At 44.2% G+C, this 23370-nt stretch overlaps 1 protein-coding gene across 1 annotated transcript in view; it reads left to right on the top strand.

Moving 5' to 3' along the window:
- Window positions 1–5223: 5223 nt before the first annotated feature.
- LOC130475010 (chemokine-like protein TAFA-4) overlaps window positions 5224–23370 on the top strand; it is a 124895-nt gene continuing 106748 nt past the window's right edge. Inside the window, exon 1 of the mRNA XM_056846708.1 lies at window positions 5224–5338. Within this exon, the coding sequence (XP_056702686.1) occupies window positions 5224–5338 (115 nt within the window). The remainder of the gene's footprint in view (window positions 5339–23370) is intronic.

Genomic DNA, 23370 nt, shown 5'->3' with positions numbered 1-23370 from the left:
ATCAGAATACTGGCCCATCAAGGCCGGTATTGTCTACTCAGACTGGCAGTGGCTCTGCAGAGTCTCAGGCAGAGGTTTTCCACATCACCTGCCTCCTGATCCTTTCAACTGGAGATGCCGGGGATTGAACCTGGGACCTTCTGCATGCAAAGCAGAGGCTCTTGAACTGAGTCACAGACCCTCCCCAAGTTCATATAGGATTGTGCCAGTGCTGGAAATAATGGGGGGGGGGGGGCGCCAGTCTGCCTGATATTTGTGCTTTGGGTAGTAAATTGAAAGTTGCTGGACCCCCTTGCGGGTGTCCATGTAGATTAGTTCCTGTACATATGTAGGAAATTCCTTTATTAATTTATGTAAGTCTTTTGGTATTTCTTGGTATGGACTGAGGATAGTGTCTTGAAAAATGTGGTGCTAGAGAGTCCTCCCTTGGCTCTCCTGTATGTAGTCAAACTGGCTAATGATTTCCACCTACTTCTGAGGATGCTGCTGATGTTCTGAATCAGTACTTGGAGCCAGTAATAGGCTGGATGAAGGTGAACATGCTGAAGCTGAATCCTGACAAGACAGAGGTTCTCTGGGTTAATGGAAAGGCAGCCCAGGGATGTTAGAGCTCTCCTGTCTTGGATGGGGTTATACTCCCCTTGAGAAGCTAGGTTTGCAACTTGGGAGTGCTCCTGGACCCAGGAGTATTTTAAATAAAAGATTGAGGGGACCCAGTTGCATGTCTGCTGTTTCAGACACAGAACTCCAGCTCCTGAGTAATTTGGTCATAAATCGCCTCTTTATCTCACGTTGTGTGTGTATAAAGTGCCGTCAAGTCGCAGCTGACTTACGACGACCCCCAGCAGAGTTGGGGGAGGGGGATGACAAGGGGGTGGATCAGTCCTGAAAACACAAGGCCTATGTGAAAGCGGATCCTTTCTGCTTTTCCCCAGCAGCCGCTGGAAACCTGCTGCTGAAAAATATGCCACGTGGCATGAGGAAAGCTGCAACCAAAGGGGAGAGAATCAGATGAATCACTCCCCACACTGGGGTTACCAACCTCCAGGTGTAGCCTGGAGATCTCCCAGAATGACAACTGATCTCCAGATGAAAAAGATCAGTTCCCCTGGAGAAAAAAGCAGCTTTGGAGGGTGGACTCTATAGCATTATAACCTACTGAGGTTCCTCTCCAAACACTGCCCTACCCAGGCTCCACCCCCAAATGTCCAGGAATTTCCCAGCCTGGAGCTGGCAACCCTAAATGCATCCCATTTGCTTCCAGTATTCAGTGATACTTTACTGTGACATGTTTATGCCAATGTGCTGATTTAGACATGGGGTGGGTTTAAAAAATACACAGTATTTGAACAACTTGGGCCAGAGGTCAGCCACGCTATCTTCTGAGCAAGTACTCCTGGATCTCTAAAGTATCAACCTGTTTGTAGTGTTCACGGTAGCCTGCTCGACTACAGGGACAGAAACAAAGGTGGCAGGACCAGATTCCATTTGTGGTTCATACCTGCTTGCTATATGAGTCTAGCTACATTGCTTATTAGATGTCACATTCTATTGATTGCATGGACTTAACGTTGTGTAATCCTCCTTGAGCCTCAGTGAGAGAGTCGGACTATAAATAGAGTAGAAATAAATAAATAAGTATGTATGTATGTATGTATGTATGTATGTATGTATGTAAGCAGTAGGATTGTGTATTTGTGTGTGTGTATCTTATAAGTTTACTGGACCCAGTAAATGATGCTCGGGCCTTGATTGTTTGCAAATTTAGAAGTAATCTACATGCCATAGTCACATAGCGCGGTAGCAGGACACTGCAGGCAAGGTTTTTGGACACTGCGTGACCTCCCAGTGCGGCTTGTTTTGAAAAACGGGAGTAGAAAATGGTATAATCACATAAAAGTGTTATGTTAGAAGAAGGCCTCTGAATTCTCGTCCTAGAAATTTCCTCTTGCTGTCGTGCTGCAGAGGGCACTGTGTGACAACGATTTTAATAAGCACGACTCCAACATCACCGTTTTAACCCCTCAGTAATGGCTGCATACTCTGGTTTCTTCTCTAGGCCCTGAGCGTGGAGACAAATTTAGGAGATGTGGATATGCTTGTGCATCGTTTCAAATGGGAATTTGGATTTACTACGGATTATATACACTGATAAGGTTCTTTAACTACAGCAAAGACCCGGAAAGATCCCCAAGGTAAGGAGAACTCTTCATCCTTTTTATAGATCTGAAACGCCTAGTGAGTAATATTAATGAAGTTTGTTAGATTATGTTATTTGGATATTGTCTCCTGCTGAAGTCACATTATAATCTTATTTTTTTACAGTCTGTGTCCCTTTTCGTTTTTTTTTAGTCCCCCTTCCCCCCGTTCACACTGATGGGCAGGATCTGGAACTTATTTTTTAAAAGTAAATTAGACCGAGGTTCAAATATGCCTGGCATCTGCACCCTTTCTGCTAATCCAAGATGGGGAAGGGCTGGCAGTGTTCCTTTATGAATGAGGGGGGGAAAGTCTGTACATGCCCCGAGGCCCTTGCCACTTCCAAACATTGCATGTTCAACAGCAGAATGCTGGCGTTAAAGTTGGGCAGAATGTGGCTCAACATGTATGAGCAATGTCTGAAATTTTGCCCCTGCTGGAGTGTCATTGACCCCATATGGAATGACAACGGTAACACCAGTTTCTGAACTGCCCTTATAGCATACCAGCACTTCAGAGATAAATTGCAACTTGTTTGGCATGGTAAACGTTTCTGTCCTTCTGCTGGATAGAAATAGTTGTGTAGAACAGAGGGAAAACTGTACTGTGCTCCCCCGGATAGAATCTTAGAGTCATAGAGCTGGAAGGGACCACCAGGGTCATCTAGTCCAACCCCCTGCACAACGCTGGAATTTCACAACTACCTCCCCCACACACCCCCAGTGACCCCTACTCCATGCCCAGAAGATGGCCAAGATGCCCTCCCTGTCATCATCTACTTAAAGTCATAGAATCAGCATTGCTGACAGATGGCCATCTAACCTCTTCTTAAAAGTGGTGGTCCACGTAGCAGCCGCTGGCTGAAATGGTTTCAAATGAAGCTGGCCTATGTGGATCCAGAAAGGCCCTACTTATGTTCTCTATGTTCAGGATAACTTAAGATAGATTAGTGATGTCTTCAGAGTTAAGAGGTCCTGTGAATGCCCTCATGCTTTGTACATTTAAAATAAGTCAGTGGCTGGTTTACAACCCTCTTAAAACTAGGGGTGCTCGTTTGTTTCAAAGGAATACGAAGTTCATAGAAGAAGAAACATAACCTGTCACTTTTGGGCATTGACAACCTTGGCTAGATGGAGCGATGGTCTGACTCAGTAGAAGGCCGCTTCCTGTGTTCACCAGCCATAATAAAGTGTAATTACTGTCCTCTCCACCTTTGTCCACAGGTTATATAGTTTTCATTGAAGTTGTTGGGCGTCTAAACTGCCCTGTGTCCACAGTGGAGCTTTTGTTGCCTGTCCAGTGAAGCCATCACAACCCTATGGCAGCCCATACCCATCTGGTGACGATCTAGAACAATGATATCACCTGGACCTTCCCATGCCGCACAGTTCCCGTTTCACAGCTCTACCAAATTTCTTTTAATCTTTCCTTCTGTTGCCTTTCCCATAGTTTTTAATCACTAAATTTGGTGTCCAACCTATCTAGGACTTCCCGATCTGTGGTCTAGGATTCCAACACGCAACCCCTTTTGAATTTTGAATACATATTATTTTTCCTTTTCACTTTCAACCCTTTTCCTTATTTCTTCCTTTCTCACCTCCTTTGTTTCCCTCTCGTTCTTCTGAGTTCTCCACGGCCAGAAGTCCAGACGAAAATTAAAAGCACGAAAATGTCCACACCGAGTTTTCACTTTGGTTTAACCAGGCTTAACCAGATAAGATATCTTAATTGATTAAATAAAATCAAATTAGCAGAGCGCCTTGGAAGCAACTTTTCAGTCCTGCTTCCATCTTGCTCCAACTCCAGTCCATTACAATACTAAAGCTGCTTTGAGAACAGTGATATTTGCTCAGAAATTAGCAGTGATGCAAACAAAGTTCCCAGTGGTGATGATAGGGTGAGCGTGTTCACATCAGCCACTGCCCCCTGTGAGCTCTACAACAACTTCTCATCACTGGTATGTTGGTCCTCTCATTCCTCCAAAAACAGGAGGTATGGGTGTTGAAAAGTTTTGTGCATCAGGTTTTTTCCAACCACCTGAAAACCTGTGATTTAAATGAATGGCCAAATTTTACCCCAATGGAATTGTGTTTCCTTAATTTTGGGAGAAGTCTGGGTAGATCTGGATACAAGCTCCTGTGAACCACAGGCGTTTGCGGAAGTAGTTATTGCCTGTATTCCCCTTTCTCCCAGCATCTTTTTGTGCCTCCTGAAGGCCGTTGATATGGGGTATGTGACTCTCCTAAACAAGCTGCCTTTCTCTTGTAGAAACAAAGTCAAGCTTCATTGGCTGTTGCAAGGATGAGGGTGTATGTGTGTGTGTGAGGTGATAGGTTGGCCACTCCAGGTTGGGATATTCCTGGAGATTTGGGGATGGAGCCTGGGTAGGGCAGGGGTTAGAGAGGAACCTCATTAGGTTATAATGCTGTAGCACCCACCCTCCAAAGCATCTATTTTCTCCAGGGTAAATGATCCCTGTCGTCTGGAGCTCAGTTGTAATTATGGGAGATCTCCAGACTACACCTGATGGCTGGTAACCCTAGTGTGAGGAGTGGTTTCATCTGATTCTCTCCCCTTGTTGCAGCTTTCCTCATGCCACACGGCATATTTTTCAGCAGTGAGTTTCCAGCGGCTGCTGGGGAAAGGCAGAAAAAGATCCGCTTTCACGAAGGCCTTGCATTTACAGGATTGATCCACCCCCTTGTGACCTCCCCAGAACTCTGCTGCCCTAATAATATTTTTAGCAGGGTAACATAAAGATGACCGGCAGAGAGAGGGAAGAAACCCACTGCCGTCCTGTTGCACTGCTTCTCATTAAACACGTCTGGTAAAGAATTGATCTTGGTTTAGGTGCGAATTTGCTCCATCCCTTAACTATTATGTTATAATAAGCCATTTCAATTAATTTCCAGACTGTCTTCTGCTTCCCTCCCCACTTTCCGCAGCATCCCCCCTTTTTTTTACATTGCTCTCAAGTTATATATTGTCCCTTTCGCTCAGTGGCTTCCTTTTCTTGCCCACAGGATGAGGTTCTGTGCCAAATCAATGCTTCCATCTCAGTGGCTGTTCCTGGCATATGTGTTAATGGTGTGCTGTAAATTGTTGTCCGCGACTAGCTACCATCCCCGGGGGCATCCAGGTAGGAGCTTTTAAACTCATTACGCCGCTGCCGAGGCCAATTAATAACACTCTCCAAACGTTAGAGTCCACTTTTTAGCCATGGATAATTGATGAAGCTGTTGACGCTGTGTTACGATCAGAGCAAAAAGGTTATGAAAACAACAAACAAGGGGAGGGGGGGAGAGAGAGAGAGATGAGTTATTGCTAAGATTTCAGTGGGATTATGGCAACGTTTATGTAGCTTCTTGAGTGACTTCATGACCATCCTGGATCCTGGGCTTGTTTCTTTCATTTGCTTCTGAATCCAAAAACAACTTGGAAGGCTTTAAGAGGGGAGTGGATGTGTTCGTGGAGGAAAGGGCTATCCATGGCTACTGGTCAAAATGGATACTAGCCATGATGCATACCTATTATCTCCAGTACCGGAGGAGCACGCCTGTTATATTAGGTGCTGTGGTCGTCTTGTTTGTGGGCTTCCTAGGTGAATCTGTTTGACCACTGTGTGAACAGACTGCTGGACTTGACAGGCCTTGGTCTGATCTAGCATGGCTTTTCTTATGTTCTTATGTCTTTAATTCTCTAAAACCTTTCATTTTATACAAAAGAGTAAAAAGTATTTTGGAAGGGGCTGTGGCTCTGTGATAGAGCATCTGCTTGGCATGCAGAAGGTCCCAGGTTCAGTCCCCTGCATCTCCAGGTAAAGGAACTAGGCAAGTAGGTTATGTGAAAGACCTCAGCCTGAGACCCTGGAGAGCTTCTGCTGGTCTGAGTAGACAATACTGACTTTGGTGGACCAAGGGTCTGATTCAGTAGAAGGCAGCTTCATGTGATATGTGATCATGTGGAAAATATTAAAGAGGAAATATTAAAGAGAGCCAGTGTGGTTTAGTGGTTAGAACGTCAGACTAAGATCTGGGAGACCTAGGTTTGAATTTCCACTCTGCCATGGAAGATTGCTTGAGTGGCCTTGGAGCAAATACTTGCAAGCGTTGACCCTGCTTAGCTTCTGAGATCTGACGATAGCCTCAGCTGTTCAGGTCTGGGTGAGCTGTATTTTACTAGCTCATTTTTCTGCAGAAAGCTAATTGTCTTAACAAAAGACATTCCTGTTGTGAACAGCTGATGCAACTTTTAAGACCTAGCAGGCCTTCCCTTCATTCTATAGGATGGGGGGGGGGAGTGTGCTATGAACAGTTTCCTTTGCCAAAGAGATGAGGAGGAGGGGAAGGGGATGTGTGGGTTAGAGTTGTAAGCCAAGGACTGGAAACTTCTGGGAGCTTTTGGGGGTGGAACAAACCACATGATGGAATTGTGCTATGCTGTGACGTCACTTCCAGTTGTGAAACCAGAAGTGACATCACATGTAGCAACCTCCCAGTGGTTTTACAGTGATGTCATGTTTGCCATGACATCACTTTTTATCCCCATGTTCTCTCACTGCTGCTCATAGGTCTAATGGTATTCCAGATCTAAGTGTTGGGGGCAGCAGCAACTTTGCAACCAGGTATGCTGAATGTAGAAGACATTCCTCCACACAGTATCTTCTTTCTTTCACTATGACATCTATTTGCTTACAGAAACCATTTCTCATACCCAAGCTCTTCCCTTTCTGAAAATTAAAGCTGCTTGAATCAATTGAGAATGCTGTGTAGATGTTGCTTGTGTAGCCATATAGCCTTAAAAACAAATTCTGTATGGTTCTGTGCTCAAGTGTTGGACTTGACTTTTGGAGTCTGGATTCTACATGAAGATCTCTCAGCAGCCTTAAGCAAGTTACTGTCCTTGAGCATTCTCACTTCAGTCACAAATGTTGTGAGGTTAAATGAGTTACTAACTGCAAAGCCCTCAATGTGATAAGTGCAGAGTGATGCCTTTCATGATATGCCCCTTTTCCCCTCACAGACAATTCATAGAAAGTTCATTGGGAAACACATGGCACCCGATATGAACACCCTAAACTTAGTGTACTTTAGAAATGTGTCTCGATAAAGAAAGCTCAATCAGAATTTGCAGTTCCCACATTAGCACAGTTTTGTGATTCTTTCTGGAAACCATGGAAGTTAAAACTGGCTGCTGTTTGTTCTGTAGGTCTATTGTCAGACTTGATTTCCCCCCCTTTTTTATTTTTCAATGTAGGGGAAGTTCAAGGGAAAAAAAGGGAAGTGGGAACAGACTTGATATATTTCATATGTTGCTAGGTGTCTTTGACATCCCCTGTTTTAGTTTACCGGTGTTTGTGAATATGTGATGATACATAACTTTTCTGTGTTACTTTTACATCCCAAGTAAGCATTAATAATTTCAGCAGTGCATCATCAACAGCTCTCAGACACTTACATGACACTGTTCTTATAACACTTTTTCATTACTGTAGCTGTTATGCTGAGCAGCTAGGGTTGCCAACCCACAAGGGAGGCCTGGGGATCTCCCAGAATTACACCGGAACTCCAGACTACAATGATCTGGATAAAATGGCTTCTTTGGAGTGTGGACTCTATGGCATTATACCACACTGAGGTTTCTCCCGATACCCACTCTCGGGCTCCACCCCCAAATCTCCAGGGATTTCCCAACCTGGAGTTGGCAATCCTATAAGAGGCAGATGACACATGTCATAAACGAACCATGGCCAGGAAGCAGAAAATCTGACTGACATTCATGATGCCACAGAATCCATCTCTAGAGTAGAATCTGGTTGCGTTTATAGAATCCTGCCAATATTGGAAGAAGTTTAAACAGTCAAGACGCTCATGTAGCCTTGTTTCATTCATCTGTATCTTCTTTGAATATATGAACATCTGAATTTAAATCCAAGAGGTTTCCATTTTTATCAGCTGCTTTGGATGCTTTTGACACAAAGGTGGAACATTAATATTTGGAATTAATCAAACAAAATGTCTCATGCCATACTTTAGAACCGTCCCTTCTTCTCATAAATCCTCTCAGGTCAGTAGGCAAAGCTTCTTGTAAAACTGTGTAAAATTGAGAATGGTCTGTAGAACAGGAAAGGTTTCGGCAAACCTACCATGGAGAAGAAATGGAGGATCAGCTGTTTCCCACTGGAATTTTCCTTCCTTATTCTGTGCTAATATTATTGCTGTGAAAACAGCATTATAGCACCACCTAGTTTTAATTTATAAGCATCACAACATATTCAAAAGTAATAATGGATGGGGGAAATGAGTGTTCAGGAAACAGTCCAGGAAACCTGCCACTTAATTAAAACCACATATATCCATCATGTAAGCTCTGTCTTATTTTAATTTTTGGCAACAAACAACAAATTTCTAGGCATCCTTGGTTGCTTTGCAAAATGTGTAAAGAAATAAGTGAGTGTGCTTTGTTCTATAAACTTAGCCGGCGTGGGGAGGGGTGTTTGTGGAATGGATGTCTGTGTTAGCAGTCTTGTAGTCACCATGGTGACAAAATGAAGAAACAAAGATACCAGATTTCCAGCACTGACAGATCTGCCAAAGAAATTGTGGAACCCAAATCAACTATGCAAATGTATGCAAATCTTTCTAGTTTGAATGTTATCCTAATTTCGTAATTCGTGGGAGATAGCATAATTATAGAGAACTCTGAGTTTAACAAATTTCTTGGACGTTTTACCAGGCTACTATTTTAATTTCCCCCTATGTTCATCATGTTTACAACTTATTGTATAACACTAAAATTTTAATTATTTAGAAATTTGGAGCTACTGGCTTGGATCCTATGACGTTGTTTCCTTAGCACTACTTTGCGGTGGAGGTTTTCCTATGCCATAACAGTTGCTTACTGTGCTCGTAGCCCTTTCTAGCTAACAGTGTAGTCCTAAGAACGTTTGCAAGTAAACCTCATTGGGTAGACTTTAGTTTAATTCTAAGTAGAACTGCTTATGATTGCTCTCTAAATGTATTGTTGCTGGTGTTGGAAAATGCCATCAAGTTACAATCGACTTATGGCAACCCTGTAGGGTTTTCAAGGCAAGAGATGAAAAGAGGTGGTTTGCTGTTGCCTACCTCTGCACAGCAACCTTGGACTTCTTTGGTGGTCTCCCATCCAAATATTAATCAGGGATGACCCTGCTTAGCTTCCAAGATCTGACAAGAATGGGCTAACCTGGACCATCCAGGTCAAGGTGTATTGTTGCTCCATGCAACCATACAAATGCAATAGCCGAGACAGGAAACTTATCTGAGAAACACTGCAACTATGTTTTAATACTTCTGCTCAGGAATCCCTCATCTTGTTGAGACTATGGCACTTTTGGAATGGCGACCACTGCAAGATGGCTGCATAGTGGACAATCACAAAATGGTTGCCAGGGGGTGCTGGAGCGCCATGCCCCCCCTTCTAAATTAAGGGGACTGATTAAGGATATGTTGCCCAATGGTCTTCCAAATCCTGGAGCCAACCATGAGTGCATGTTCCCAGAAACTCAGATCTACACACAAGAACCTGTGAGACAAAAGGCAACAAGGTATTTCTGCGAAGATGTACCATCTCGTTGAATCTTGTGAAATAACACAGCAGAGTGTCTTCTGAGGGCTGACTCTTCTTTCCCAAAGCCTTTCAATAGTTCAAGTCCTGTTTATTGGAACAGGACTCGACCCGGAGTCTTCTACTATTTGTGGCATTGTGTGACTTTCCCCCCTTATAAGTGCCACATCAGCACACATGATTTTGGACAGAAGCTGAGGGTAAAAATGTTGTCGATACGCGAGCTTCAGCATGGTGACTTAGTAGAGGACAGCTTCAGTGAGACGTAACGAATGGACAAACAACTCTGCGTTTCCATTCTCCCTTTGTCATCTAATCTGGCAGCTGCATCGTGACACCAGTGCATGGAGATAAGAAATATGTGTCATTTTCAGGGCACACAACAAAAATTGAGTTGCAGTGAGTAAAATGTCACCTTTCTCCTCGCTATCTAAGAAAACGTAAGCGCTCAATTTTATGCCCTCTCTCTACCTCCTTCGCTGCCATTCTGAAGCTAATTTAAAGCAAGAGATCCACATGATAACTATGGTGCTTGCTCGCATCTAAATCCTGCAAGCGCTATTTCTGTTCCTCTCTGTCAGAGCAGAAGGCAGCAGGTGGTATGCTATTAACAATGCCTGCCTATATTTGCTGTGTATCCCACAACCACATTTCCAAAGTATTGCCCCCCCTCCCCTTGGGAAAGACTGGCATGGGAGAACATAAGAAAAGCCATGCTGGATCAGACCAAGGTCCATCAAGTCCAGCAGTCTGCTCACACAGTGGCCAACCAGGTGCCTCTAGGAAGCCCACAAACAAGATGACTGAAGCAGCACAATCCTGCCTGTGTTCCACAGCAGTCAATATAATAGGCATGCTCATCTGATCCTGGAGAGAATAGGTATGCATCATGACTGGTATCCATTTTAACTAGTAGCCATGGATAGCCCTTTCCTCCATGAACATGTCTACTCCCCTCTTAAAGCCTTCCAAGTTGGCAGTCATCACCACATCCTGGGGCAGGGAGTTCCACAATTTAATTATATTAAAGAAAAGTGTAGAGCAAGGGTACCCAACCTTTTTGAGCCCATATGCACCTTTAGGATTTTGAGAATGGGTGGTGAGTACTACCCCAAAATGGCGGCAACAGGAGGTGGAGCCAAACCCAAATGGCTGCTGCAGGAGGCAGAGCCATATATAATACCTCCCTTATTGCACTCCCTGGGAATAAGGAAAGCCTGAAGAGGGAATGAATGCCAAGGTATGTACTGGAAGGCTTTAAGAGGGGAGCGGACATGTTCATGGAGGAGAGGGGTATTCATGGCTACTAGTCAAAATGGATACTAGTCATGATGCATACCTATTCTCTCCAGGATCAGAGGAGCATGGCTATTATATTACGTGCGGTGGAACACAGGCAGGAGAATGCTGCTGCAGTCATCTTGTTTGTGGGCTTCCTAGAGGCACCTGGTTGGCCACTGTGTGAACAAACTGCTGGACTTGATGGACCTTGGTCTGATCCAGCATGGCCATTCTTATGTTCTTATGTACTGGCAGACACTACGGTGTCGAGAGTAAGAGACAAAGCATTTTGCAAGTGTTGACCCATGGTTTGGACAAACATGTAAAGAAGGTTTCCAGCGGCCAACCTCTCTGCCCTAGGGTGTGTTTTCTCCACGCTGGAGGCTGAGAATAAATTGCAGATGTTGTTTGGGATACTAGCTAATCCGCTGCCGAGCATGTTAGTTGGTCTCTCAGGTGGTACTGAAGTCATCCCAGCTGTGTTGTTTCCCAGGTACAATAAAAGATGACAGCGCTGACCTATAAAAACGCTTAATGACCATTTCCCGATAGGCTTAAGACAGTGCTTCCTCCCCTGTAAACTATGGTGATCTTTACAGTCAACTTTTCCATTTACCATCTGGTATGCAACTCGCTTTCCTTGGGGGACTCACTGGTGTGTGTCCAGAAATGATGCAAACCCTTTCGACTCGGTCCAGCTTGCTGTGTTTTAAGCCAGGAATGTTGTGACAGTTCCAGCCTTGATGGTTTATTTTAGGTAGGTACAAATTGGCTATTTTCTCCCTCTCTTCCGTGCTTTTTTTTTTTTTAAGCACCTTGATACTCCTTGCTGTTGCTTTCTGGAAGGGCCAGTCTCGAAATTAAAAGTAACTTATCTGGCCATGGGAGAGAAAGCACAACAACAAAGCTGTACTGGATGATATTGGTTTGAAGAATCTCACTGCTTTCCTGTATGCCGGATTCCTGTATATCCTATATTCTCAGTCATCATGCCACAGGATGTAGTCATGGCCGTCAACTTGAAAGGCTTTAAAAGGGGTGGACAAATTCATGGAGAACTGGGCTATCAATGGCTACTAATCGCAATAGATACCTGTTCCCTTCAGTACTAGATGTAGTATGCCTCTTTAAATCAGTTCCTGGGGAGCACAGGCAGGATGATGCTGTTGCAGGGTTCCTCTTTGTAGACTTCCTGGAGACACCTGGTTGGCCACTGGGTGAACAGAATGCTGGACTAGATGGACTAGATTTTGTCTGACCAGCATGCCTCTTCTTTAGCAAGCCAGCATGGTGTAGTGGTTAGGAGCAGTGGACTCCAATCTGAAGAACCGGGTTTGATTCCCCACTCCTCCACATGAAGCCAGTTGGGTGACCTTGGGCTAGTCACAGTTCTCTCAGAACTCTCTCAGCCCCACCTACCTCACAAGGTGTCTGTTGTGGGGAGAGGAAGGGAAGGCAATTGTAAACCAATTTGATTCGTGTTAAAAGGTAGAGAAAGTCGGCATATAAAAACCAAGTCTTTTTCTAATTATGTTCTTATGGACAGTTCACATTGCACTCCTAAGCAAAGTTACTTCCTTCTAAGCCAAATTATCTCAATTAACTTAGAAAGGTGTAATTTTGCTTAGGGTTGCACTGGCTGGGCCCCAAGAAAAGAGAAATGAGGAGTAAAGTCATCTTCACTCCCCCCCTTAGATTTATTTTATAGGAGCTTAATGAGGTGCTGATTTCATGCCTGATTTCATAGCTGATTCTTACTTCTTCAACGTTTTTATTTGGGTGTGGAAAGGCGCGTCGAAAGCACGGGCAGCTCTTGTCAAGGCTGATGTGGGTGTGCTTGCACAAAAGGTGATGGGAAGGGGCCGTGGCTCGGTGGCAGAGCATCTGTTTGGCATGCAGAAGGTCCCAGGTTCAGTCCCCGGCATCTCCAGTTAAAGACACTAGGCGAGCAGGTGATGGGAAAGACCTCTGCCTGAGACCCTGGAGAGCAGCTGCCGGTGTGAGTAGACAATACTGACTTTGATGGACCAAGGGCCTGATTTGGTATAAAACAGCTTCATGTGTGTTCATGTGATGCGTGTCTCTTTAAAGTACTGGGAAGCCATAGTGAGGAAAAGATTGGGCCCCTGCTTCTGAGTGTTTGAGGGCAACAGGCACCAGAATGACACCACTGAATTTGTAGGTAGGTCTCCCTTCAACATGCGTTTTGCATGCAGGGTGGGCCACATCCGAAGAAGAAGAGTTAGTTTTTATGTGCTGACTTTCTCTACCACTTAAGAAAGAATCAAACCCGCTTACAATAACCTTCCCTTCCCTTCCCCACAACAGACACCCTGTGAGGTAGGTGGGGCTGAGAGCTCTAAGAGCAGTGACTAGCCCAAGGTCACCCAACTGGCTTCGTGTGGAGGAGTGGGGAATCCAACCCAGTATACCAGATTAGCGTCCGCCGCTCATTTGGAGGAGTGGAGAATCAAACCCGGTTCTCCAGACCACCGCTCCAAACCACCGTTCTTAACCACTACACCACGCTGGCTCTCTGTGTGAGTTGCCCTTCAGTGGGTGAACACTGAGGAATGTGAGGACCGCTGTAATCGAAGCCACATTTTGCAATTTCGTTGTCGGCAGAGCAAGCCTTCTCGTGAGGGGGAAAAAAAATTAAAATATGGTATCTCTTAATATTAAACCCAGAACTGAAATACCATGTATACCCTGTCTCTGAACAAGTGCCTGAATATATGCTGACAATATATTCTCTTTGTCGTCTTGTTGGTCGAAAGCTGTTCGCTCCTGGCAGGAAAGGTGTGCTCTGAAGGTGAAATACTCTTCAAATCCCACTAGAGGGCTCTGCAAGACTGACGACTAGGCCAGGGCCGCCAGACAGGCGAAAGAGTTCCCACTAACGGTGGAAGCCATAGCTGTGCAGTTTGCTTAATCAGAATGATGAATTCTTTGTCTTTTCATGGGTCAGGCATGGAAGGCTTACTATGTGCTTTATCCTGCTTAAGTCTATTGACATCTTGATATTTTATTCAGTGGTATTTATGGATATTTTTTTTGCTTTGCTTCTAAAATAAAGGTCTTTAATTGCTTCAGGCAATCAGGTTAAAAGAGTGCAAGGGTGCAACGAAAGGACCCCTTTAAAACTCACAGTTCTTGGCTTGAGAGCAGGTATGTTTCCGAACAATAAAGAAAGGGTGCGTGTGGATCTGTAGTGTTACCTATTCGAAGTACGAAGGGGGAACACAGTACACACAGGATCCGTTTTGACAAAGTCTTCGATTTAAATGCATTGGTAGGCTTTCCACTAGGGAGCAATTCAATGTTAATTTGGTCTTTTATAATATAAAATATAGCCTCTGGTGTAGTTTCCTCCAGGAACGGGCACTTTACAATGTGTTCCTGTATGAATAGATTTATGTGTTCGAGGGAGCTGGAAACAAATTACAGACTGGATGACTAATGTGTAGGTTTCATGGATCAGGATTCGTTACAGCATCAAAAAGAATAACAGTCCTTACAGACGTGCAGGGTGGACATTTAAATTGTCAAATCTCAAATCTCGACCGTGTTCAGGCTGCTGTGTTCGGACATCACGACAAATCGGAGACTGAAGGAAGCCTTCCCAGTTCAGGAAGTTGTCAGTCGCAATCTGCACATTAGGGGAAGAAGGAGAGGGAGGCAGGAAGGGGCACGTGACTATGAGAACAAGCTAAGCTCATGCCCATTGTGAAGAAGCAGAGATTTATTGTGAAGTCTAAGGGTTTGTCCAGATGGGACTGTACCATATGGTTGTCATTATCCTAAAGTGCTGTCCTCGAAAAGGTAATGCTACAAAGTAGAATACAGTGCTGCTGAAGTATTGCGCAGCAGGTGCTCTGAACATTTGGTGCTCTGCGGCAATCCTGTCTGCTGTTCAGGTGTGCAGGGATTAGCATGTAGATTGATAGAGGGCCATCAACATGATACGTTTCTCCCTGGACCCGATTCGCTTTCCCTGCAGCTACCCAGCAGCAGCAGGGAATATTGTTTTAAAAATCAGTGGGAGCTTGATTCAGCTTAGAACTATGCCAAGAGGGGGGTATTGTGTAGTTTGGCCTATAGTTCCCATGGGATACTTGTGAGTTAAGTGCACTGAGAAAAATAAGCTTGTTCTGTGCACCCATTGACTGTTCTTGATGTATTAAAAAACAAGGCTAGCCCCTGTATATATGGAATTTCCTGTGTGTGCTGGAGACCAAATCGGGTTGCCAGCTCCGAGCTGGGAAATACCTGGATATTTGGGGGGTGGGGCAAGGTTTGGAGAGGGGAGGGACTTCAATGCCATAGAGTCCAATTACAAAAACGGCAATTTTCTCCAGGTGAACTGATGTCTATCGGCTGGAGATCAGTTGTAATAGTGGGAAATCTCCAGCCACCACCTGAAGGTTGGCAACCCTAAGACCAAGAAAGTTGCGGATGCCACCCCTTTCGATGTGTTATTCCTATACCATTCAGTTCAAACCCATTTCTGTAGTTTCTATGTCTATTCAAGTCAGTAGAACTATATTCTAATAACTTGATGGGAGAAGGTTTCTAATCTTTCTCTGAACAAGGACTAACAAAAAGCATTACTATCATTTGGTTGTTTTTTTTAATTGTTCTTACACATCTGTGTAAAATTCTTCCAAGCAAGTAAAATGCAGCCACCTTTTTCTTTTTTGATTTTACCGCTGACACCTTGCTTTGTTTCAGAAAAGTGACCATTGTAGGACAGCGCCTATTTTCTTTTTTTAAAGCAGGAGATTAGACATATCATCTTGTGTTCAGCTGGGTAATCTTTTCTCATCACACTGGAAATGATATCTGTCAGAACAGAGTGGAACCAACATTTGGTATTCATTAACTTTCTGGATAGAAATCTTTTAACAATGCTCCCTAGAATAAAAATAAATTACGAACAAGAAAGTTCAAGGATCAGAGCTTCTCGTTACTCGGTATCGGCCCTTCCTTTTCTTTTATCATTTCCACTTGTGTTTTGCTGCAGCGCAAGGTCCAAATGGAGGCAGAGCCACTGAGGGCTTCCGTTTTTGCCCCCATGCTCGAATCTTTGGTTCCCTGCAAAAACACTGGGTGCCTCAGATACTTGCCTTGTCTTGTTATCAACTTTCCCCCTTAACCTTCCCCTTGCCAAATAGAGATTTCAAAGTGGCACCTGCTCATCTTGTAATCAGTATGCAAGCAATGTGTAGTTTCATGCGGCGTGATAATAGCCATCATAATCTGTATAGAAGGATGTATTTTTAAAACGTTTTTGTGCTACTTTATGGATACGCACATACCCATTCCCCTTCAATCGTTCATTTAGATATTCATTTAGCCCACTTTTCTCTCCAAAGGGGTTTACATAAGTGGCTTGCCTTTCCCCCTTTGTGCTCGCTGCCTCATGTTCGCATACTCTTCCACTGTCCCTGCCAGTTGGTCCCTTCCTCATAAACATAGGCACACACAGATGTATAGACAAACACAAATACCCTCACAGCCACATGATTTCCCCTCCACCGGCAACCCGGTTCTTTCACCTGTTCTCTCCTCCTCTTTCCCTCCTTGTTCGGATATCTCTGAGCACTGGGGAAGAGTGGGGGACCTTCTCCTCATGCCATACTGGATCCAAAACATCTGGAAGAAGCGGCTTTTCCCCCCCTGTGCAGAACTGCATGAGTACCAAATACTGTGGTTTGGTCCTGAGCTTCTGTGACTTCTAGCGCCTATATGACAGGAAGACTTTTGGCAGGCAGAGCTTTCTGCATCTGCCCCAGCATTATTGACAACAGATGCTACACCTGCAGATGCTACACCTGCACATTCCTTCTCTGGTTTCTACCATTAAAGGCACAGCAGTCCTTTCTGGACCCCAGCGTACCTAGCTGATAAAAATAACCCAAACATTGACTTATATACAAAAAAGTGCCCTGTATCATAGAATTAACCTGATGTGGGGAAAACCTATTCAGAGCAGAGTTGTTTTCTTTAATAATAGCTCACCTAGATAGAGATTGTTCATTGTTTTGGTTTCTTCGGGAGAGGAGCTCATTTATGTATTTATTTTGAGCATTGATACACCAATATTGGACTCCCAACAACATTTTCAACAGAAATAAACTGCAGAAATAGAACTGCAAGTTTAAAACAAGACAAAAAAAATCGAGATGGCAACAAGACTGAGCTGTTCTTCTTTATCCTTGATACAGGACTGAAGACCTTATCTGTATCTTAAGATGGTCCTGCTTCCATGGGGGGGGGGGTGATGTATCTTTTCTGCTTGCACTCTTTCTATCTCTGTTCTATTTGATTTATTGAAAATGCACCATTATTATCTTCTGGGAATGTGTATTGCTTTGTATCTCTCTCTGTAGTTGTGGGGAAGTTTTTCATATGTCTTCGCCAGAGAGGTGTTGATCCTTGAAGGGCTGCTGTAAGTGATCTGAGGAGCTTGCCTGGCCCAGTCAATGCGTGCATCTCCATAATGATGAGAGTCCACCGTGAGTCCCCACCTTTAGATGCTAAGAGCGTTTTGTTCTTAATAAGATGCCAATTGAATGGGAACAAGGTTCGGAAGCCAAGGCCAAATCCCAAGGTGAATTTTCAGTGCCTGGAAGTTGGGTGATCTTAATAACTTCCCTGTACTGACTTCACTTCTTTGAGTGTATCCTTGCTTGAGACTCGGCACAGGAAGGGAGAGACAAGAGATTGCTTTGATGTTTCCTGCCAGCCCCCATACTTTACCCCCCCTTTTTGGTTTGAACTACAGATGGAAGGGCATTTCTGTGGTATTTTTGTTAAAGAGACTGTGACAAGTGTGGGAGATTCTCTCCAACATTTTCAGCTGGAGAAAAAAAAATGTAGCAAAACGGAGGTTTGGAAACATGGAGAAAACACCAGACTCAGCAAAACGCTCTTTTATAGCAGATGATGCTTCAGTCCCCAAACAAGGAGCCAAGATAATTAGTCTGCCGCTTGTGAATAACTATGCTTAGCTAATGTCAAGAAGCATCCCTTTTATCAGAATGAATCACATGGCAGTTAGTGCCAGATGAGGGAGAGACAATTCTCATGGAAAACATAGTCAGGGTCTTAGAATCAGGGCAATTGTCCAGCTGTAACACTCAGGGGGGCAACAGATTCCAATAGACTCGTGCCATTCCACCATTACTACTCCAAACACTTGTTGAGGGTTTTTTCCTTTCTTTTTTAACAGATCCCTTTCAAGGATAGGTGGATATTAATACTTTCAAAAGAAAAAAGTAGAGAGGGCAGCAGAACTGAGGCAAATGCTGTTTTTACCTGTTTATTTACAAATATACAGGATGGGTAGGTTGGAAGCAAGTAGGTATACCATGGTAGTTCCAAAGAAGAAGAAGAGTTGGTTTTTATACCCTGCTTTTCTCTACCTTTAAGGAGTTTCAAAGTGGCTTACAATCACCTTCCCTTCCCACAACAGATACCTTGTGAGGTAGGTGGGGCTGAAAGAGTTCTGAGAGAACAGTGACTGGCCCAAGGTCACCTAGCAGGCTGCATATGGAGGAGTAGGGAATCAAACCTGGTTCACTAGATAAGAGTCAGCTGCTCATGTGGAAGAGTGGGGAATCAAAGAGTCCATTGCTCTTAACCACAACACCATGCTGGTTCTTAAGCACTACGCCATGCTGGCGATATCACTTGTGAAGCAACAGTAGCACATTGGAACCCCATGGTTACTTCTACCAGTTTTCTCATCCCCTGGTTAAATTCAAACAAACAATTAGCACGTTTGGCACACATTCTTTCCCCCCAAACCAAAGTCCAAAATGGCCTTTCATGGTCCCATGGAAGATGTGTGTCATAATTTGTGGAGTTTTTTTTTAAAGAGAAAGGCAGATTTTCTATTAGAAGTTGTTCTGAATTCTCATACCAGCTATTTTGATCCCCCAATTCCCCTTGGATTCACTTCCATTTTGTGGGTATTGGACCCTTGACTACTTATTTTCCTTTTATTTGCATGGAGCATTGGTTGCAAAACGGATGGATTTTCTCCCAATCGCATCCATGCATCATTAAACTAGCATTATATATGTATTACATATATTAATGTCGTACATGATCTGTATAAATACAATATGCATTGTGTATATAAACTACACATCATGAGTATACAATACAAATTAATCTCTGTCACCGACAGGGAAAAGCAGAGAAGTGAAACCATTGACTAAAATATAAATGAATATAAAATGAAAGTGGGAACTTTCTTTCACTCCTAATTTCTATGCACTGCTGCTTTACTTCTGTTTTAATAGATTTTCTATATTGCAGCTTTTAGCGAGCTTTTGTCCCTTGGTCAGGTTATTTCTAGCTTTTCATGTGGAGAAGGAGAACAGTATAACAGTGCAGTGGTCTGTGAGGATTCAAATCAACCACAAATTGATGAAAATGAAAGCCCGAGAAGGTATAAAAATGTTCTGATAAACAGTGAACGTTCAACATGCTACCCATAAAAAGGATGCTGTCCAGTCAGCAAAGGTCCCTCTGCTGCCATAAGAGCTATTCCTTGTGGTAATTATTATATATAATTCTGGCGTAAATCTCACCGCGTAAACTGCGGAAGGGAGATAATGTCAAGCTGATTGAGAAAGTGAATAGGACATGGCAGTCTGTGAGAAGGAAGAAAGGCGGGGGGAGGAATAATTTTCAACCGAGACAGGTTCTCATGATGTCACTTAGTGTTTGATAAGCGGATTGAGAATCCAAAGTTCAGATTTAAATTACTGGGCAATGAATCGAGATGGAGATAAATAGGTCCACTCTAGTGATTATATCTCTTCTTGACTGAAGGAAGAGATTAAATAATACATCGTGCTGTTTTACCTAATTCCACTTTCCTGGTGGGATTTATTTCCCCCTCCCCCCCCAAGTAAGGGTTGAATGCAATGCTAAGCAATAACCTAGAGAAAACACGCCAGAACTGAGATTATCTTTCATATTACATATTCTAGCGAAATCTTGTATACAGACTTTACATAAATACGATTTTGTGCAATGGTGCTTATTAAATTGTTTTTATGTGAAGCTTCACTGAAGAACATTGAAAAGTAAATAACTACCAAAATGAAACAAAGCTGATATTTTAGTGTACTGTATTACATTTGTGTTATTTAAATTGCTTTTAGCCGGATAAATACATGAACCCCAAATTCTGAAGGGTTGTAATTCCATATTCCCTGGCATCTCCAGTTAAAAGGATCTTGGATAGTACCATACTGTGCCTGACACCCTGGAGATCTGCTGCTACCTAGTTAGAAGAGACAATGCTGATCTAGGTGGATATATAGATATTCTGCCTCATAATGTATAAAGCAGCTATGCATAGTGAAGAGTATCATAGTGATAAAGCCTTACGTGTCGGATAAAGGGAGCAAGATAGCAGTTTTTGTCTTCTAAATTCTTTCCTCTTTAGGCCAATCCATATATAACTTAAACCTATACTGAAGGTGCTTCACTATTTACTGAATTCCCTCTGATTTCTAGAAACCTTTGTCATAGTCAAAAGATATATACATTCCTGGCTGAACTGGATTATTTGGATCTTTCCCAGTCTGGTTTCAGGCCAGGTTATGGGGCTAAAACAGCCTTGGCCACACCGGTGGATGACCTGCGCCAGGAGATAGACTGAGGGAGTGCCACTCACAGCAGCTTCCTATACCATAAATCATGGTGTCTTTCTGGATACCTTTGTGGGCTCAGACTCGGAGCCACCATTTTGCAGTGGTTCCTGTCCTACCTAGAGGGTAGGTTTCAGATGGTGGTGCTGGGGGACAGCTGCTCAGCCCCTTGGCCTGGGGCCTCTGGGATCCCTCAAGGCTCCATTTTGTCCTCTATTTGTTTCAACATCTACACGAAGCTGCTGCTTGAAGTCATCTGTAGATTTGGGCTGGGGTGAACACATGAACACATGAAGCTGCCTTATACTGAATCAGACCCTTGGTCCATCAAAATCATGTTGCTGATTGATTTTTGAAATCCTTCTTGACTGAAGAAATCAGGCAAGTCATGCTAGTGGCCTCCCCCACCCCCAGGCAGTTCAGCCCAGGGTAGAAGAGCTAGGCCTGCCTGAGGATGGTGGTACCTGGTCCAGTTGAGCTGTACCTGGCCCAGGGAATGTGGCTTCCAGCCCGAGTGAGCCGATCTCAGCCCAAGGAAGGCAGCTCCCAGCCCAGGTGAGCCTCACTTGGCCTGGGGAAGGTGGCTTCTGACCTGGGCAAGCCTCTTCCAGCCTGGGGAAGGTGGTTGCCAGCTGGTGCAAACCATGCATAGCCCTGGGGAGGTGGCTCCCAGCCAGTGTGAGTAGCACCCGGTGCAGGAAAGGTTCCTCCTCACTGGCACGAGTCCTGCCTGGCCTGGGGAAGGTAATTCCAGGCCTTGGCAAGTGAGGCACAGGGCCTGGAAGAGGTGTGGGGCTAACTGGCTCCTTCTTCCTCTCATCCTCTATGGGGGGGCGGTCGGCCCCTGGTCCCTCCCAGTGGGCCCCTGGTCCATCACCTTTCTTGATCATGAATTTGCGTTTCAAAAGGCATCGGATAGGGGAAGTTGTTGTTGTCTCTATGCAGATTTCATATATCCATTGTTCAATACACTGCATTGGTCAGGCTGCACCTGGAGTGTTGTGTCCAGTTCTGGAGGCCTCACTTCGAAAAAGGGGCGGACAAAGGAGAGCGACGAGGATGATCAGGGGCCTGGAGACCATGCCCTACGAGGAAAGGCTGAGGGAGTTGGGAATGTACAGTCTGGAAAAGAGGAGGTTGAGGGGGGACATAATTGCTCTCTTTAAGTATTTGAAAGACTGTCACTTAAGAGGAGGGAAGGGAGCTGTTGCTGTTGGCAGCAGAGGATAGGACTCGCTATAATGGGTTTAAATTGCAGGAGGAAAGGTACCATCTGGATATTAGGGGAAATTTGTTTTTACAGTAAGAGTTGTTTGACAGTGGAATTGGCTACCTAGGGTGAGCTCCCCCTCACCGGCAGTCTTTAAGGCTGGACAAACACTTGTCAGGGATGCTCCAGGCTGATACTGCATGGATCAGGGGGTTGGACTAGATGGCCTGTATGGCCCCATCCAACTCTATGATTCTATACCCTCATTCATTTCCAGAAGGCCAGTTTGTGTCCCTAACCTTTTAAAATAAAAAGTCATAAGAATATAAGAACATAAGAAAGGCCCTGCTGGATCAGACCAAGGCCCATCAAGTCCAGCAGTCTGTTCACACAGTGGCCAACCAGGTGCCTCTAGGAAGCCACTAACAAGACGAGTGCAGCAGCACCATCCTGCCTGTGTTCCACCGCACCCAAAATAATAGGCATGCTCCTCTGATACTAGAGAGAATAGGTATGCAGCATGACTAGTATCCATTCTAACTAACAGCCATGAATACCCGTCTCTTTCATGAATATGTCCACTCCCCTCTTAAAGCCCTTCAAGCTGGCAGCCATCACCACATCCTGGGGCACGGAGTTTCACAATTTAACTATACGTTGTGTGAAAAAATACTTCCTTTTATCTGTTTTGAATCTCTCACCCTCCAGCTTTAGCAGATGACCCCGTGTTCTAGTATTATGGGAGAGGGAGAAAAACTTCTCCCTGTCCACTCTCTCCAAACCATGCATAATTTTATAGACCTCTATCATGTCTCTCCTCAGCCGCCTTCTTTCCAAGCTAAACAGCCCTAAGCGTCTTAACCGCTCCCCATAGGACAGTTGCTCTAGTCCCTTAATCAGTTTGGTTGCTCTTTTCTGCACCTTCTCAAGCTCTGTAATATCCTTTTTCAGTTGTGATCAGAACTGTACACAGTATTCCAAGTGTGGTCTCACCATAGATTTGTACAAGGGCAGTATGATATCAGCAGTTTTATTCTCTGTTCCTCGTCTAATTATGGCCAGCATGGAATTTGCCTTTTTTACAGCAGCCGCACACTGGTTTGACATCTTCATTGAGCTATCCACTACCACCCCAAGATCCCTTTCTTGGTCTGTTGCTGCCAGCACAGATCCCATCAGTGTATATGTGAAGTTGGGATTTTTTGTCCCAATATGCATCACTTTACACTTACTCACATTGAATCTAATTTGCCATTTTAATGCCAGTTCTTCCAGTATGCAGAGATCCTTCTGGAGCTCTTCACAGTCCGATTTTGTTTTAACCACCCTAAACAATTTGGTGTCATCTGCAAACTTGGCTACTTCACTGTTTAACCCCAACTCCAGGTCATTGATGAACAG

The sequence above is a fragment of the Euleptes europaea genome, chromosome 1 (assembly GCF_029931775.1).
Source record: "Euleptes europaea isolate rEulEur1 chromosome 1, rEulEur1.hap1, whole genome shotgun sequence".
In the NCBI taxonomy this organism is placed as follows: Eukaryota; Metazoa; Chordata; class Lepidosauria; order Squamata; family Sphaerodactylidae; genus Euleptes; species Euleptes europaea.
This window is presented reverse-complemented; position numbering and strand designations above follow the sequence as displayed.